We start from the raw sequence: 15194 nt of genomic DNA on the forward strand, positions 1-15194 counted from the left end.
TTGGGTCTGTGGATTAGGCTGCCCTTTGTAAGTCTTGGGACCGGATGACTTGTACATGTCCTAACGAGGACTTGTGGGTGTCTCTATGGACAGCACTAGCTGAAATTCCAATATAAAGACCTCATCGTCTTCATAGCTCTAAAGCGTGTTTATTCTACATGACATGACCGCTTGCAGCAGGAACAACGCAGTGATTTGATGTACTTGCTAACTATGCTTGAAAATAAATTAAATTATGTAATCTGTCTTACATAGAAGGAGAACACGGCAAAAAAAAAAAAGTATTTTGAAGTCTACATTTTTGTTGACTCGATCAACCAGCCATCAAAAGGGGCCTATTAACGTATTGAAACAGCCCATAATTTGGCAATAAGGCATTGCCTCTAGGGGAGATGGCAAGGGCAAGTCGATAAGATTGCAGTAATTGGAAAACAGTATTGGAATGCAGGGTAAGTCTGTGATATCCATTGCTTTGGATTTCAGACATGATTTCTGAAAGCACAGAATGTTGGAGTCAGAGAAATGTTACATAGTTTTATTATCGATTACTGCATCATCCATCAACCAGGAACACTTTAATAACATAGTCTGCTTCGTAAACTATTAACAACCAACCTATCAACTGATTTTCAACCTTTTGTGAACATACTTTCATCTTCAGTTATAAAACTTCAGTTATAAACTATCTTTGTCAGGGTCAAGATAAATCAGAAGCCTATCCTGGGAACCTTGTTTGGGAATACAACCTGGAGTCTATCCAGCTAACACTGGGTGGGAAAACACCCAGGAGCCTATCATAGGAAAACAGGGTGGGAATACAGTTTGCGGCCTATGCCGGTAAAACTTTTTGGGAATACAACCTGGAAGCTATCCTAGGAACCCTAGTTGGGAACACACCCTGGAGCCTATCCAGTAAACATTGGGTGAGAAAACAACCCGGAGGCTATCCTGGCGATCCTGGTATAGAATAAACCCTGAAGTCTATCCCACTATCACAGGATGGGAATACGCCCTGAAGTCTATCCCACTAACATACGATGGGAATACGCCCTGGAACCTATCCTTACCACCAGTCCATCGCAGACAGCATGTGCATGCATACTCACACCTAGGGGTGTATCCAATCCAGCCACCAGCATGTTTGGGAGGCAGGAAGAAAATAGAGAACCTGGAGTAAAGCCATGTGGACTTGGAGATAATAATTGAAACTCACAGCCAGCAACCTGAGGTCAGCATCAAACTGGGAACCCTGAAGCTGTGAGCCATTAATGGTACCTGCTGCCTACTACTGTACTACTTTCAGCAAAATAACAATTACACTAGATTTTATACATGATAGCACTAAGAACAAGTTGACAGTCTTGACAGTATGGATTATGTATTAAAAATCATCAGGTGTTGATATGTGACACGAAAAATGACTCGACAGGATGAATCATGGTCACCTGACCTGTTGCTGTCTTTATATTGAGCTATTCAAATAAAGTGTTACTGTACATTCCATGTGAGTAATACAGGATACCTCTAGGATTTGAAATAAGGTAGATCTGACAGAAGACTCTGGTACATACCACATCATGGACAGCAGAACACACGCCAGGAGGATATGGGATGAGCAGAGGAGGACACTGCATCCTCCTGTAGCACCACCCACTCTGGGCCTAGGTGAGGGTGGGGCAGCAGATGGCGTGGTCTCTACAGAGAGATCACAATTCCATAATTTTTATTACTAGAACAATTACAAGCAACAATTACAAGCAGCAGTTTGTTTGGGAAGGTCAACTCAGATAAGCTTTTCTAGCTGCGAGGGAATAACAATAAAAATGATAGTAATAATAGAGGTTATTTCAATAGACTGCTCCTCTGTGTGACAGAATTGACTAGACGTGGCCTTGCACGACTGCTGTGATAATCCTAGAATGTAGCCAGTTATAAGAAAGCAGAATATCTAGTTTTAGTAAGGTCTTAATGAAAAATATATAATAAACAGTATTCATTATGAAGACACAACATACCTATATATACGGGGGGGAAAAAAACCAACAACAACAACAGTGGAATTATGTTTCTCTACTCATATAGTGGTTTTCATACCATGCTGCATGGTTGGAAAACTGATTTATTTCATACGCAAGCAAAAATGATTAATTTCATATGCAAGCACAGCACACTTTTATTATTTCTATATTATTTATATCACATTATTATTTTAATAAAAGCAGCTCTGACAATAGCTCCAGCTGTCAGGTTTATAATAATGTGCACTTTTAATACAATATTGTTTCTATAGTAACAACTCATACAAGGAATTGTAAGAACAACACTCCACATAAACTTTTTTTTCCCATTGTGATTGTTGATATAGTAAAGTTTTCTGTAAGAAGATGTTGATTTAACATTTATGGAAGGAGTGTCCAGTGTCAGTGCTTTGTAACAGTTACAGGTAAAGCTGTAGTAAATTTTAAGGAACGCTTTGCGGCTTCTTAGTAACACGGCCAGTTGAATTGTTTTTGTCTTATTAGCTTTATGAAAGAGGAAAAACGACAGACAGGAACTAAGATAGGTGATAACAGGAACTAACTTGTTTCGTGGATGTTCCACAACATTAAACAAAACTATAAGCGTATAAAAATGTATAATTTTTTGATTAATGAAAATATAATTGTTGGCAAATTGCTGTAGTATAAGGGGAATAGAACACTTGTTTTTCCTTCTTACTAACAGTAACAGTTTTATTCCTTACTTAATATTGTTTGCTTGTTGTGTTATTTTCATGGTGTACACGAACAACATAACACTTCCTCATGAGCAAATACAAATCCCTCATAGCAACAAAGTCACTATAACTAAATAAATGAGTGCAATCAATAGCATTATACTGCATAAAGCAAATTAAATCCAGGATATGGAGAAACCTGGAAAAAAAACCCAAAAAAAAACCTGAAACAAAACAATGGCACTTTGAGAGGATAGCCTCTGACAGCGATTTATAAAAAAAATGGACAGTTCTGCAGACTTTCTAAGTGTCTCCCACTTCTCAACTATAACTTGAATGAAATACTCTGCCTTTCCAAAGTGGGAGAAATTCAATACTGTCTGCTGAAGAGGAGTACCCACATATTACCTCTAATAACAGTGATCAAGTTGTCAATGCTATTTTTTTTAACTGCGTTGAACAGAGTCGCAGTGTTTGCAGTGTCTTATACTGCGTATAGAAGTCTCTTATCTGCTAGATGAGACTGAAACCACCAACATTACAATGAAAAACCAGCATTTCTTTAATCACTGCATCAGTTTTAGGATGTGCAGAAACATCAGCTCTCTGTAGTTATGAAGGTCCATTTGTATGGAGTTTTGTATGGTGTTTTGACTGACATGCTGGTAGGTCGACTCTGTCACACACAGACATATCCAGTTAAAACCAGTCTACGGGTCGGACTACAAAATTGAGACACTACATACAGAATACTGGACGCTTTTAGCATGTGAGTGTCAATTCAACACCTTCTTCAGTGACATACTATAAAAATAGCACAAACAGCATTTCTCGGTGAGTTATGAGTCTGACACTGTCAGACTAGAACATAGGGTAACACTTTATACTAACAGTACATGAATAATCATGCACTAATACCTGAATTAATACTTACTTAATTATGATCCGATGATGAGTTAAGGCATGTACTAATCACGAATACAGTAGTTTGTGCATCTTTCTATGTTTGTGTACACAGCTTCATATAGCAAATTATATATACAATTTGAAACTTAGCACATTTAATTCATATTCTTTCGTATAGAGCATGTGTGATTTAGTTTACCCCTACATTAATTCAACTAATATATTAACTAACAAACGTGCTAACATATACTTAAGGTGGACGTTATTCACGCAGGATTTCTTAAGACTCTTCATTAGTTTGTGGTTCATTAGTACATTCCTTAACTCATTATTAGTTCAAATTTATGTAAGTATTAATTCAGGTATTAGTGCATGATTATTCATGTACTGTTACTGTAAAGTGTTACTGAACATAGTTTGATAACACACACGGTCTGGCTTAGAGTATTAAACACCCAGAAAAAAATACACTATTCATGTTTCAGGGAAAAAAACAAAAGGTTCTGAACTGTAACTATCTTGTCACTGGTGTGGTATCATCAAAGGTGCATGTTTTTCAAAGGGGAACATTATATTTAGTAGACTAAGTGTCAAGCATACCAGACAAAAAAAAATCAGTTTGTCAGACCGATTATATTAAATTCCTCTTATATGTGTTAATTTATCGGTATTCATCTGAACTTTATATTGCATATTAGCATATTGGCCTATTTTGTCAGTAGCTGAATTTATGCCCCTGAGTTTATTGCTCTATTTTGCCCCCTAATTGAATAACAGAGATATCATTCTAGATATTTCAATTCAATTCCAGTACAGAAGGCAATTTTAATTTAAAACAAAGATGCTAATCCTTTTGGTGGGCTGGATTAAAGGGATTAGAACTGTTTGCTGCTGCTGCTGCTTTAAAGGTACCCTACAAACACCTTTCCAACTAAAGAATACTTACTAAAGATACAAAAAAAATAAATAAATAAAAAATAAAAAATTGTACATTTGTATGTGGCACCCTACTTACACGGAAGAGTATAATTTAGTACTTTTTTCTCTGAGAGTGTAGCTTTGATTGATGCTAAATCTTTTATTTATTTATTTATTTATTTATTTTTAATCAAAGTCTACAGATTATTTTTAATATCTCTTACATCTTCTTCTGCTCTACCAGAAACACATTTTTATGACATCTCATTATAAAATTGCTATAAAGGTACTATGTTAAAGCTTCAGCTACACCTAGTTAATTCTCCAGTACAACCCTTAATGAGAATACGTTTGGCACTCTTAGCCATGTGAACATATTTTTGATGTGTACCAGCCCTGTGTTCCAGCAGGAGGCAGTCTTACATTGCAGTGCTGTGTCGATTATAAAAAGTTGGACGGCACAGCATGGTCTCATGATCGGAGCAATTTGAATTTGTAACAATTTCCACAAATCTAATTTAGCGGCTAAGGTTTGTTGCTACTTTTCTTCAGATCATTCCTGCGACTTTGATGAAAAAATGGGCCAAGTGGTAATACACTGCACAGTGGGAACTCTGATGAGCTTACCTATGGGCAAGTCTGCCTCTGTGGTGGAGGTGATGGGTTTGGGTTCCTCTGTCCAGGGTGTTGCGTGCACAGCTACGCTCCAGTCACTCCAAGTGCCGATCTCCATGTCCTTAGCAGCTAGTTGGATGATGTACTCCTTCCCCACGTAAGCGTCTGTGATGGTGTGGGAGGTGCTGTCTGAGAGCTCCACCTGTTAATCAAGAGTCACACAGTCAGAGATCTTGCCAGTGAGGAACACAATTTGGAGATTAGATCATCAGTGTATGAAATCATCTACTGCCATGATATGACTTGCCTTATTTAAACATGGCTGACAAATTCAATGTGGCATGTTCTAATTTTACAAACCATATCTCAAATGGTGTACCGTACACCGCAAACTACCAGAAGCTCTCGAAAGGGGCTCTGTGACGCATAGCCAGGGGGTCTGTGATGTCTTTATATTATTACAGTAGCGGAAATCTTAACTCAAATCTATTTTCATTTATTATTATGCTCCTATAGTATTTAGCCTGTTTGACTGGTCAGTTGAAATGAATGGGTTCAATCCAAACATCATTAAAAATAATGTCAACTTAGACGTAAAGTCTTCTATCAATGGAAAGTTCAGGATTAAACAAAGCTCTAGGGCACCAATAAAAAAGCCATGTACAGATTTAATTTAAAATAATGAGCCTAACATTTGAATAGTTTGATTATGTTCATAAAATAAATTTGTCCTGAAGGGGCTTATGAATTATTATTTTTTTTCCCACAGTTAAAGGTAGTGTGGTTGCAAAATATTTGAGAACCCCTGCTGTATACTAATCTAGACTATGTACTTGAATATGTAGCACCCGATTTTTGAGAAACTGTAATAGGACAAATCAGAATATGACAAGTCACGGTGCAGTACCTTATGTCATCGAACCATTCAGAATGGAGCTATTTTAAAACCCAAATATTCTTTGCTCCTCATTTGCATTCAAAATGTTCTCACTGTGTGCAATTTTTTCACTGTGTGTGTGAGACATATAACTACAGCACTGTCAGGCAGCTCTACATCTTTTGCTATTTACAGCAGGCACTGAATGTTGATTTGTCTGCTTTTTGGTTTTAGTACATCGTCCAGTTATTATTAGTGCACTTGGTGAGTTTCCCAGTTTGAACACGTTGCTCAAGCTAAAAGTACGTGGGTAAAGAGATACAGGTACAGGTTTTGCTGAAAAAAAAAAAGGCCTGGATCTGGTAAGGGTCTTAAGTGAGTCTTCAGGACTGGACTTCAATACTGTTTAACCCTTTCTCACAGTACACTGGCATTCTATTCTGAAATTGATTTATCTGACATTTTCAATCACTATAAATAAATTAATTATTTCACCGCCACAAGTCTGTTATAAGATTAGTCAGGACACTGTTGGGTTTCTGTGTGTAGAGTATTGTGTCTGTGTTTGGCTGCAGGTGAGCAGGGTGATAGGAAAGGGGAGGGGTGTGAGCCCCCTGCTGGGCAAACAATTCACACCGCTCCACAATAACACTGGAACAGAGATAAAACAGACAGCACAACTACTAAAGCTTTTCTTTTTGACAGTAAAACACTTTAAACAACTGGCACAATAAAATATTTACTTATTATAACATTTAAACCTAGTAGGCTAGGTAAAGAGGACTGCAAATTCTTAAAGCCCTGAGTGTCTCCTTTCATATGAGCCATTAACCACTACTGTGGAATGCAACATCGCAAATAAATTCAATGCTGAACATGGACACCCTCAAAACATTCTTTTTTTTGGCGTCTGGTAAAAAAAAAAGAGTTAAGATTTGCTGAAAATCTTGAAAAGGAAGAAAACGTATTGATGGTCGAAAGTTTTTTATTGGAAGACAGAGAGGATCGTCACATCCCAGCCCATCCTCACCGAGCTGTTAATCTACCAGTTCCACCTTATCAGCTAATCAATTGTGCACTGTATATCTACTATTCTGTGCTCACTAGCTTTCGCATAAAGCTTTCGTCTTGCCAGTGTCACTCTGAGCATTATCGAGCCTTCTCACTGTTTGTGTGTCTCAGTGTATGCCCTATTCTTTTTTCATTTGCTCTTGCCTTACCTATAACAGTCTGTTTGCAGAGAGTGACCTTTTGCCTGTTTTGTGGATTATAATTTAAAATTTTGGACTGTTTGTTGTAAAGCCTTGTGCTGGTAACATGCAGTCCTGAATCTAAGCCAACAATTTCTATGCATTTCTATAAAAAGTGCTTTGGAGTGTGATAAAGATATCCTGGTCATTCAATAACATGACTAAGCATCTGTTTAGGAAATATGAATACGTGAATGCATGAATGACACGTTATCCATCTAGCAGATAAGATTCATTAAAAATTCAACCGGTTAGACTGTGATATTCTGAGAAAAATGTTCTTGCAATGTGTGCCCGTCAATATATATAATGCCGCTGCAACATTATATATATATATATATATATAAGTGTATATATATATATATAAAGAAACCAGTTTTTTTCAGGAGAATGTATTTTAAATATAATTTTAATAAGATTTACAGATCTTTATTGGAAAGGGTTTAAACGATGTTTTTCATGCTTGTTCAATGAACCATAAACAATTATTGCACATGCACCTGTGGATCAGTCCTCAAGACACGAACAGTTTACAGGCGGTAGGCGATTAAGGTCACAGTTACAATAACTTAGGACACTAAAGAGACCTTTCTACTGACTCTGAAAAACACCAGAAGAAAGATGTCCAGGGTTCCTGCTCACCTGCGTGAACATGCCATAGACCTGCTGCAGGGAGGCATGAGGACTGCAGATGCAGCCAGAGAAATAAACTGCAATGTCTGTAATGTTATACGCATAAGACAGTGCTACAGGGAGACAGGAAGGACAGCTGATCGTCCTTGCAGTGCAACATTACATGTAACCATGTGTCCCACCAGACGTGATCGAGAACTTGTAAATGCCTTGGTGGAAGAGTGGAGTAACATCTCACAGCAAGAACTGACGATGCTGGTGCAGTCCATGAGGATGAGATGCACTGTAGTACTTAAAGCAGCTGGAGGCCACCAGATACTGACTATTCCTTTTAATGTTGACCCCCCTTTGTTCAGGGACTCATTATTCCATTTCTGTTCGTCAAATGTCTGTGAAACTTGTTCAGTGAGAGGACGTTTCTTTTTCTGTATACAGTATACACACAGTATATATTCTTTGAATCAAAGGTTCTTACACGTGTAATGTTTAGAAAATATTCTGCTAACCTAAACTCATTCTTAGATTTTCTCCCACTATTTGTACACTGTCTGTACCAATGTGCATGTGTGACTTTAAGGTTTCACTGACCCCTCACACCTGAAGACCATGTGTATATGAGCTCCATGATGAAGCCTGGGATTCACCAGTGAAAGCAGAGCTCAGTGTTTCCCCCCAAGAAGTAGGAAATTTGCCTAATGCACTACAGCTGAGGCCTGGAGAAAGCGTGATGGCGAAGATCAACCAAAGCCCATGAGTCATCTGGGCATCCTTTGCCCCTCTTTTCCACACAGCACCCTAGCTCTGTCTCCTGTTCCCTCTTTTCTCATTTTCTTCCCTCTCTCACGCAAACACAACACAGCTGAATCAAACAGTGCCACCCCAGTTAAGCAATCAGCAGTAATACTCAATTTCACAATGCCAGATGCTGGCGCAGCTTCCAAATAGCACGACGCGATGAAAACCGTCCCGCCCACTTCTCCATCAGAGATTCGTACGCCAGCATCAGATCGCAACGTGGGTGTGGATTCGTTTTAATTTGAATTTGAAAGTATACACCTCTGTGTGGCACCTAATCACTTTACTGTGAAAAACCAAAGTGCAAAACCAGGCTTTTTTTTTTTTTTCTGATGGGAATTTCTGATACGATTGTCTGGCCAGCTTTCCATCATGGACATGCAGGAAAACAGTCACAAACCCAGGACTGATATCATTTAGTCTTCAGATTTACATTTTAATTGAACATTTTCTTTCATAATTGGAAGAGAGTGTTGCTCATTTCCCCAGTGCTTCCTCAAAACCCACCGAACAATGGCCAAATCCCTTTCATTTAGATTAAGGAATGTTCTCTACTCACTCTACCCCCTTCCCCCCACCACCTCCAAAAGTGTGAGAACTCTTTAAGCACATGGGTTAGCAAGGGCCGTTCGATTGTCATTCCAGCGGAGATCTTGGCCTGTCTGTAATGACATTTCACAGCTAGACATTGAAGCAGTAAGGATATCAAACTTGTATGCTTTTGTCACCCATTTCATTTAACCCCTTTTATGATAAAGATGAGAATGCAATGAACTTTGCCAACTGGAAAGCTTGGCACTCGGTGTAGGGTGCAGTCGACTGGCGCAAGGCTGATTTCGCCCCAGAGTGAAGTTTCTCTCCCGGATCCAGAGCTGAAGCGGATGTTTCTCTTTTACGCTCCGTTTCCCTGTCTTAGCCACAAACCTTCTCCCAATTACCGGGCACTTATGAGGAGCTTTAGAGCCAAGAATGCAAATAGGAGTTTAGGTGGAATTTAACCTTGACCATGGTAACCCCCCACCCGCTCCCCAAAACCCACATATCCACACTCACACACACACACACACACACACACACACACACACACACACACACACACACACACACACAGTACCCCATAATCATGCCAGAGCTACTGAGGTCAGCACACAAAACCTCAGCACAAGGTCAGATCTGTAAATCTACAAGATGGCGTGTGGTCAGTCTATGAGGACATGGACATAGCAGTGAGACTGCTGAGTACATAAACAGGAAGGAACAAGATATTTCTTTGGTGTAACGTCTCTGCCACAGTCTTATTCAATAACATGGATATTGTGTTCGTTGGGTATGAGTCATTTATGTATGCATTTGGATTCTGTAAACTGGATGACTCCTGAACTGGGTCACAACACTGAATGTATACAGAATAAGATCTTGAGATCTAAATAAACATAAATAAGAGAGAGACGAATAGAAAGAAAGAGTGAATCAGTGAGCCTATATTACTGAGTGGGTGAACCTCACTTAAAATAAATACTGTTACTTAAACAAAGTGACTCAGGTAAAATCCCTAATCCCTAATCCCCAAAATCCCTAATTTCTCCATCTGGGGATTATTATCTTATCTTATCTTAAAAGTCGATGCGTCTTTCAAATATGTATTTGAGTAACATTAAGAATGCGTACTAAAATACTAAAATATCTGCTTTGAGATTAATTGATAAGAACATGTTGCGTACATGTTTTTGTGAAATCATTTTAAGAATTTGAATGAATACTGTTTTTTTTTTTTTAAATGAATAAAGATTCTGATTTTCAAGGATCTATCCATTGATATAACTGTTGAATAATTTCATGTAAATATCAAGCAGATAAAATCATTATAAACCATTAAACATGGGTGTAATCAGAACACAGATGTTTCCTGTAGACCTTTAGACTTTTTAAGTGTTAAAAAATGGTTATCTGATTAATTCTGGCACCAAATTCCATAATGTGACTATTTAGTGAACACTTTAATTCTAATATGTACTCCTGTAAACAAAAGTGCCACTCACACTCCGTGTGATTATTAGCCTAAATCACAGGTTCCCTATCCTGGTCTTGGAGTACCCCCTATCCTGCATATTTTAGTGTTTTTTTCAGCTCTAGCACACCCACTTCAACTCAGGAAGGGCTTTTAATTAGCTGATTAGTTGAATCAGATGTGTTGGGAGCAGGGAAAACACTAGAATATGAAGAATAGAGGGTACTCCAGGTACACTAGGAGCAGGGTTGGGGACCTGTGGCCTAAACGATGGGCTCAGGGTTAAGTCTGGGTTCTGTTATAGCCATGAAGTTCTAGAATGGTGGAAGTGCATGCTAGTATTGGAATAAACATTTTCAAATTTCTGTCTTTTCAGTAAATCAAGTCATTTGTTCACATCATCATTCACAGGGTAGCCAAACAGCTTAAGCAATTTAAAAAATAGCTAATAACTGTTCTCTTATAATATGTTTATATGACTGGGTAAGGAACACAGACTGGCCAACACAGACTATTATTGCATACACCAAAACTCAATGAATCTTCTGAATGAGAGAGAAAAGAATCTCAGTCACTCAGTATATTTACATGGACAACAATAATCCAATATTGACCCGATTAAGACGATACTCTGATTAAGAAACTAGCATGTAAAGAGTGATTTTTAATGACCTTAATCCGACTAAAGTCATACTCGAAGTAAACACAAATGGAATTAAGACATGTGGAGTATTCCTGTTTTAATCGCATTATCAATGTGTATTACAGACATGTACACACCTTAATCACACTATTAACGTCGTGTGGGAGTTTTCACCACATTGTGCGACAGGAAACACACACGGCAGTGCTCAACTGTTTTACGGCAAACAAGAGAGCACATCTGCATCCGAAACTGCGTATTTACCTGCTATATAGTAGGTGAAATACACGCATATAGTAGGCGAAATACATGTATTTCAGCTACTATATAGTAGGTAAGTACGTGGGTTGGGACGCAGCCCACGGCTTCAATCAGTCTTCTATTTGTATGTATAGCATGACAAATAATTAACTGCACTTGAAGCTTTCGTAAAATAAAAAATGAAACACCCAAAACTGTATACGGTACCATAACGAAGATGAACTATATGTTAACGTGAAATTCTGGAGGGAACGTCGGACGGCGTGGCGCGGTGATGTAATGACGTGTGCTGTTAATCGATGTATGTTCTACAACACGTAAGACAGGAATATGAAAGGAATATTCTAAAAGCAACTCATGTAAACACCTTAATCACAATATTGTCTTATTCAGAATAAGGTCAATAACTAGATTATTACTGTCCATGTAAACATAGTCACTGGCTTAAACACTGAGCCTCGTAATACTGAGAAGTGAATTTCGGTCATGACTGAAAGGTTAGCTGATTCAATCGCTGACCCGTGCACACTAAAGGAGGAAATCTTGCTTGTAACAAAAAGATTCACAAATTCAAGCACGGATCTGCTGAAGGACAGATGAGTAAATCTCAGTCATGACTGAAATGAGTCACTGACCCAAGAGGAGCAAATGCACATTTGGCATAGATGCAATTGCAAGAACAGCTTAGACAGTTAATGAAGATTTAAAAAACAAAACAAAAAATAAACTCAGTCACACAGATAAAACATCCAACTTTAAACCTACATCAATTCTATGTTTGATAATCAGCAGCAATTGAACAACATGAACAGACACCGATACTTGGTGACTTTTTCAAAATGGCACTGATTTATGTGGGGCTTAATTGTGAAATGAAAAACTCATATGCTGTAAGCTGTGATCTTACATGCTATAGCTAAAGAACCAAATAAACTAATTAGCAAAAAATATACATATTTGCTCAAGTAGGAGTAAAAAGTATCAGTCATTAAAACTCTGAAATTACACTCTGAACTAAAAGTGTGATTTATTCAAAGTGCTACTTAAGTAAACGTAATGAATCATGTCAGTTTAGAAGTGATCAGAGACAAGGATATTTCTTTATTCATGGATGATGTCATTACGGAGCATGCTCTCTGCAGTGTTTGACCCTCACATCCAATGCAGCTTCTTCCATTAATTCAATTTATTTGAATGTTTATAGCACTTTTAACAATAGGCCTTGTCACAAAGCAGCTTTATAGAAATCCAGATGTAGATTTTGATCGCTAATGAACAATCCAGAGGAGACATTGGTAAGGAAAAACCTCCCTGAAACCTCCTTGAAAGGAAGCAGACTCAAAAGAGAACCCATACGCTTCTGACTGACCCACTCTGGATAGTGGGATTATAAATAAGGCTAACAAGTTTATACATAAAATAAGTAATAATAAATGGAGCCTGATATATTCAGTCTTTCATGTTTACACATTATTAAGCAGCAGGTTATGGGGAAAATCCCTGTTAAAAAAAAAATACTAACAACATAATAATATTTGTCATATTTGTAATATTTGTAAAACAGAGACTACTCTCTGTAAACAGAGACTACCCCCCCCCCCCCCCCCCCCGACACACACACATCTTATAATAATAATAAAGTCATCAAAACTCTGGAATAACACAAATGGAACTATGGGAATTATGTGATAAAAAAAAAAAAAGAAAATAAATCAAAACAATTTTTTTTTTTTTTTTTAGCATTTTCAAAGTAGACCCCCTTTTTGCCTAGAATTTCCAGAAATGTATTCTTGGCATTTTTTCAACTGATTTCTTGAGGAATTTCACTGAGATGCTTTTAAACAGTATTAAAGGAGTTCCCACCTACGCTGGACACTTATTGGTTGCTTTTTGGAATATTTCGCTCCGAGTCGTCTGTTTAAAAAAAAAAAAAAATTGTAAATAAAATGTTAGTTTTCTAATGAAAGAAATGAATACGTCGGCACGATTATATTTTCGTCTACACCACCGATTTCAAACATGTAATCATACACCTTCAGATCAAAAGCTTTTTAAGACCATGAGAGACATTTCAGTCGAGTGTCTCCAATGTCTCCAATGTCTCGTAGTGTATACATTTCTTTGTAACAACTGTTTTTGTTTCACATTTGCCTTGAGTCAGTGTATAGTCCAAAAGTCATGTTTCTGATCTCAAAAAAGTCTGAGGTTCTGATTACTAAAAGTTTACCAAACACATGGGAAAATGATAACATGTGAAAGCTGATGCACTAACAGACTTTACAGATGATTACGTCTTTCGTATAAGCAAAAATGCAGATGGGAATATGGGGTGTTTCCGCTTAAAAGTGCAAAACACAGGGCAGCGGTAATCCAATGACATTAATCTAGCACGCGCAGTATGATTTACTGCAGTCTGACGTACATTCAATTACTCATTTATTTAAATAATAATAGTTATTCAATTATAATTAAAATATTACGTTTGTAGAAGCCTGTTTTACACCATTTGAAGACAAAATGGAAAATGTTATTTTTTCATTTCTCAAAAAATGTTTCACTGTTTTAGAATAATGAAAAAAGTTTCTTAAAATGATGACATTATTACTCCGGTAAAGCTGATATTGAATATTTGCTGCACATTTGCATTTCTGATTCCAGCACATTCAGAGAGAGAGAGAGAGAGAGAGAGAGAGAGTGGAGTGTTTTTCTGTATATCTACTCTATATACAGTATGTCTTGCCTACATTCTTTTATTGTGCATTTAGGTTGTACTTTCTTAAGGTTTCAGTTTCAGTTTTACTCTTCCAGGGGTCTCTGTAAGATCTGAAATCACGAGAACGAAAACCTCATTTAAAAATAGTTTCTTCCTCCTATTTTGCAACTGACCTCATTTAACAATTATTCTTTGTAAATCATCCACAATGTGGCCAATAATGCACATTTATTATTACACACACACAAAGCTTAGTAAATCAGTTATTAAACACAGGGTGTCGCAAAAGTCTTCATACATAGGGGGGAATTAAGACGTTTTAGCAAAAGGTCTTCCAAAATTTTTCATACTTAGTTTATATTATATTAGTTTTTTTTCAGATAGTGTTTAAGAATGTCTTTGAAATCGTTCTCATGGCTGGATCACGAAGTTGTCGTAAGGTGGCGATGGACTTTAATAGGAAACATGGCAAGCACGTCACACATGACACTGTCGCCAAACTTATTAACACATTCAAAAAGACCAGAAGTGCTTCGGACCGACCGAGAAGTGGACGTCCACGAACATCCACTGACGAAGGACAACAGGCGTAGTGCTGGCAAACACAGACCCTTATATATGGAGACTTTTGGGACACCCTGTAAATATTGTGAATCCTTTTTTCTATTCTGATTGGTCAGAAAGTGTGGATTAAAAATTTTTCAGGATTACTATTAAGTGCTTTCTTGGGAACATGACAAGGTGCATTTTATTAAATGTGTCATTTATTTACTTACAAATGATAAATTACAATAAAGAGAAAGAAATGGAGCCCGATGAGAGAATGACTACATATAGCTGCAAGTTACCTTGTTTTGAG

At 37.5% G+C, this 15194-nt stretch overlaps 1 protein-coding gene across 3 annotated transcripts in view; it reads right to left on the minus strand.

The window, feature by feature from the left end:
- Nucleotides 1–15194, minus strand: part of cntfr (ciliary neurotrophic factor receptor) — a 183318-nt gene that overhangs the window by 6267 nt on the left and 161857 nt on the right. For all 3 annotated transcript variants that reach the window (XM_053646065.1, XM_053646067.1, XM_053646068.1), the window contains 2 exons: nucleotides 5168–5357; nucleotides 1572–1695 (listed from right to left, as the gene is read on the minus strand). In XM_053646065.1, coding sequence (XP_053502040.1) covers nucleotides 1572–1695; nucleotides 5168–5357 — 314 coding nt within the window. The remainder of the gene's footprint in view (nucleotides 1–1571; nucleotides 1696–5167; nucleotides 5358–15194) is intronic.

The sequence above is a fragment of the Ictalurus furcatus genome, chromosome 16 (genome assembly GCF_023375685.1).
Source record: "Ictalurus furcatus strain D&B chromosome 16, Billie_1.0, whole genome shotgun sequence".
NCBI lineage: Eukaryota > Metazoa > Chordata > Actinopteri > Siluriformes > Ictaluridae > Ictalurus > Ictalurus furcatus.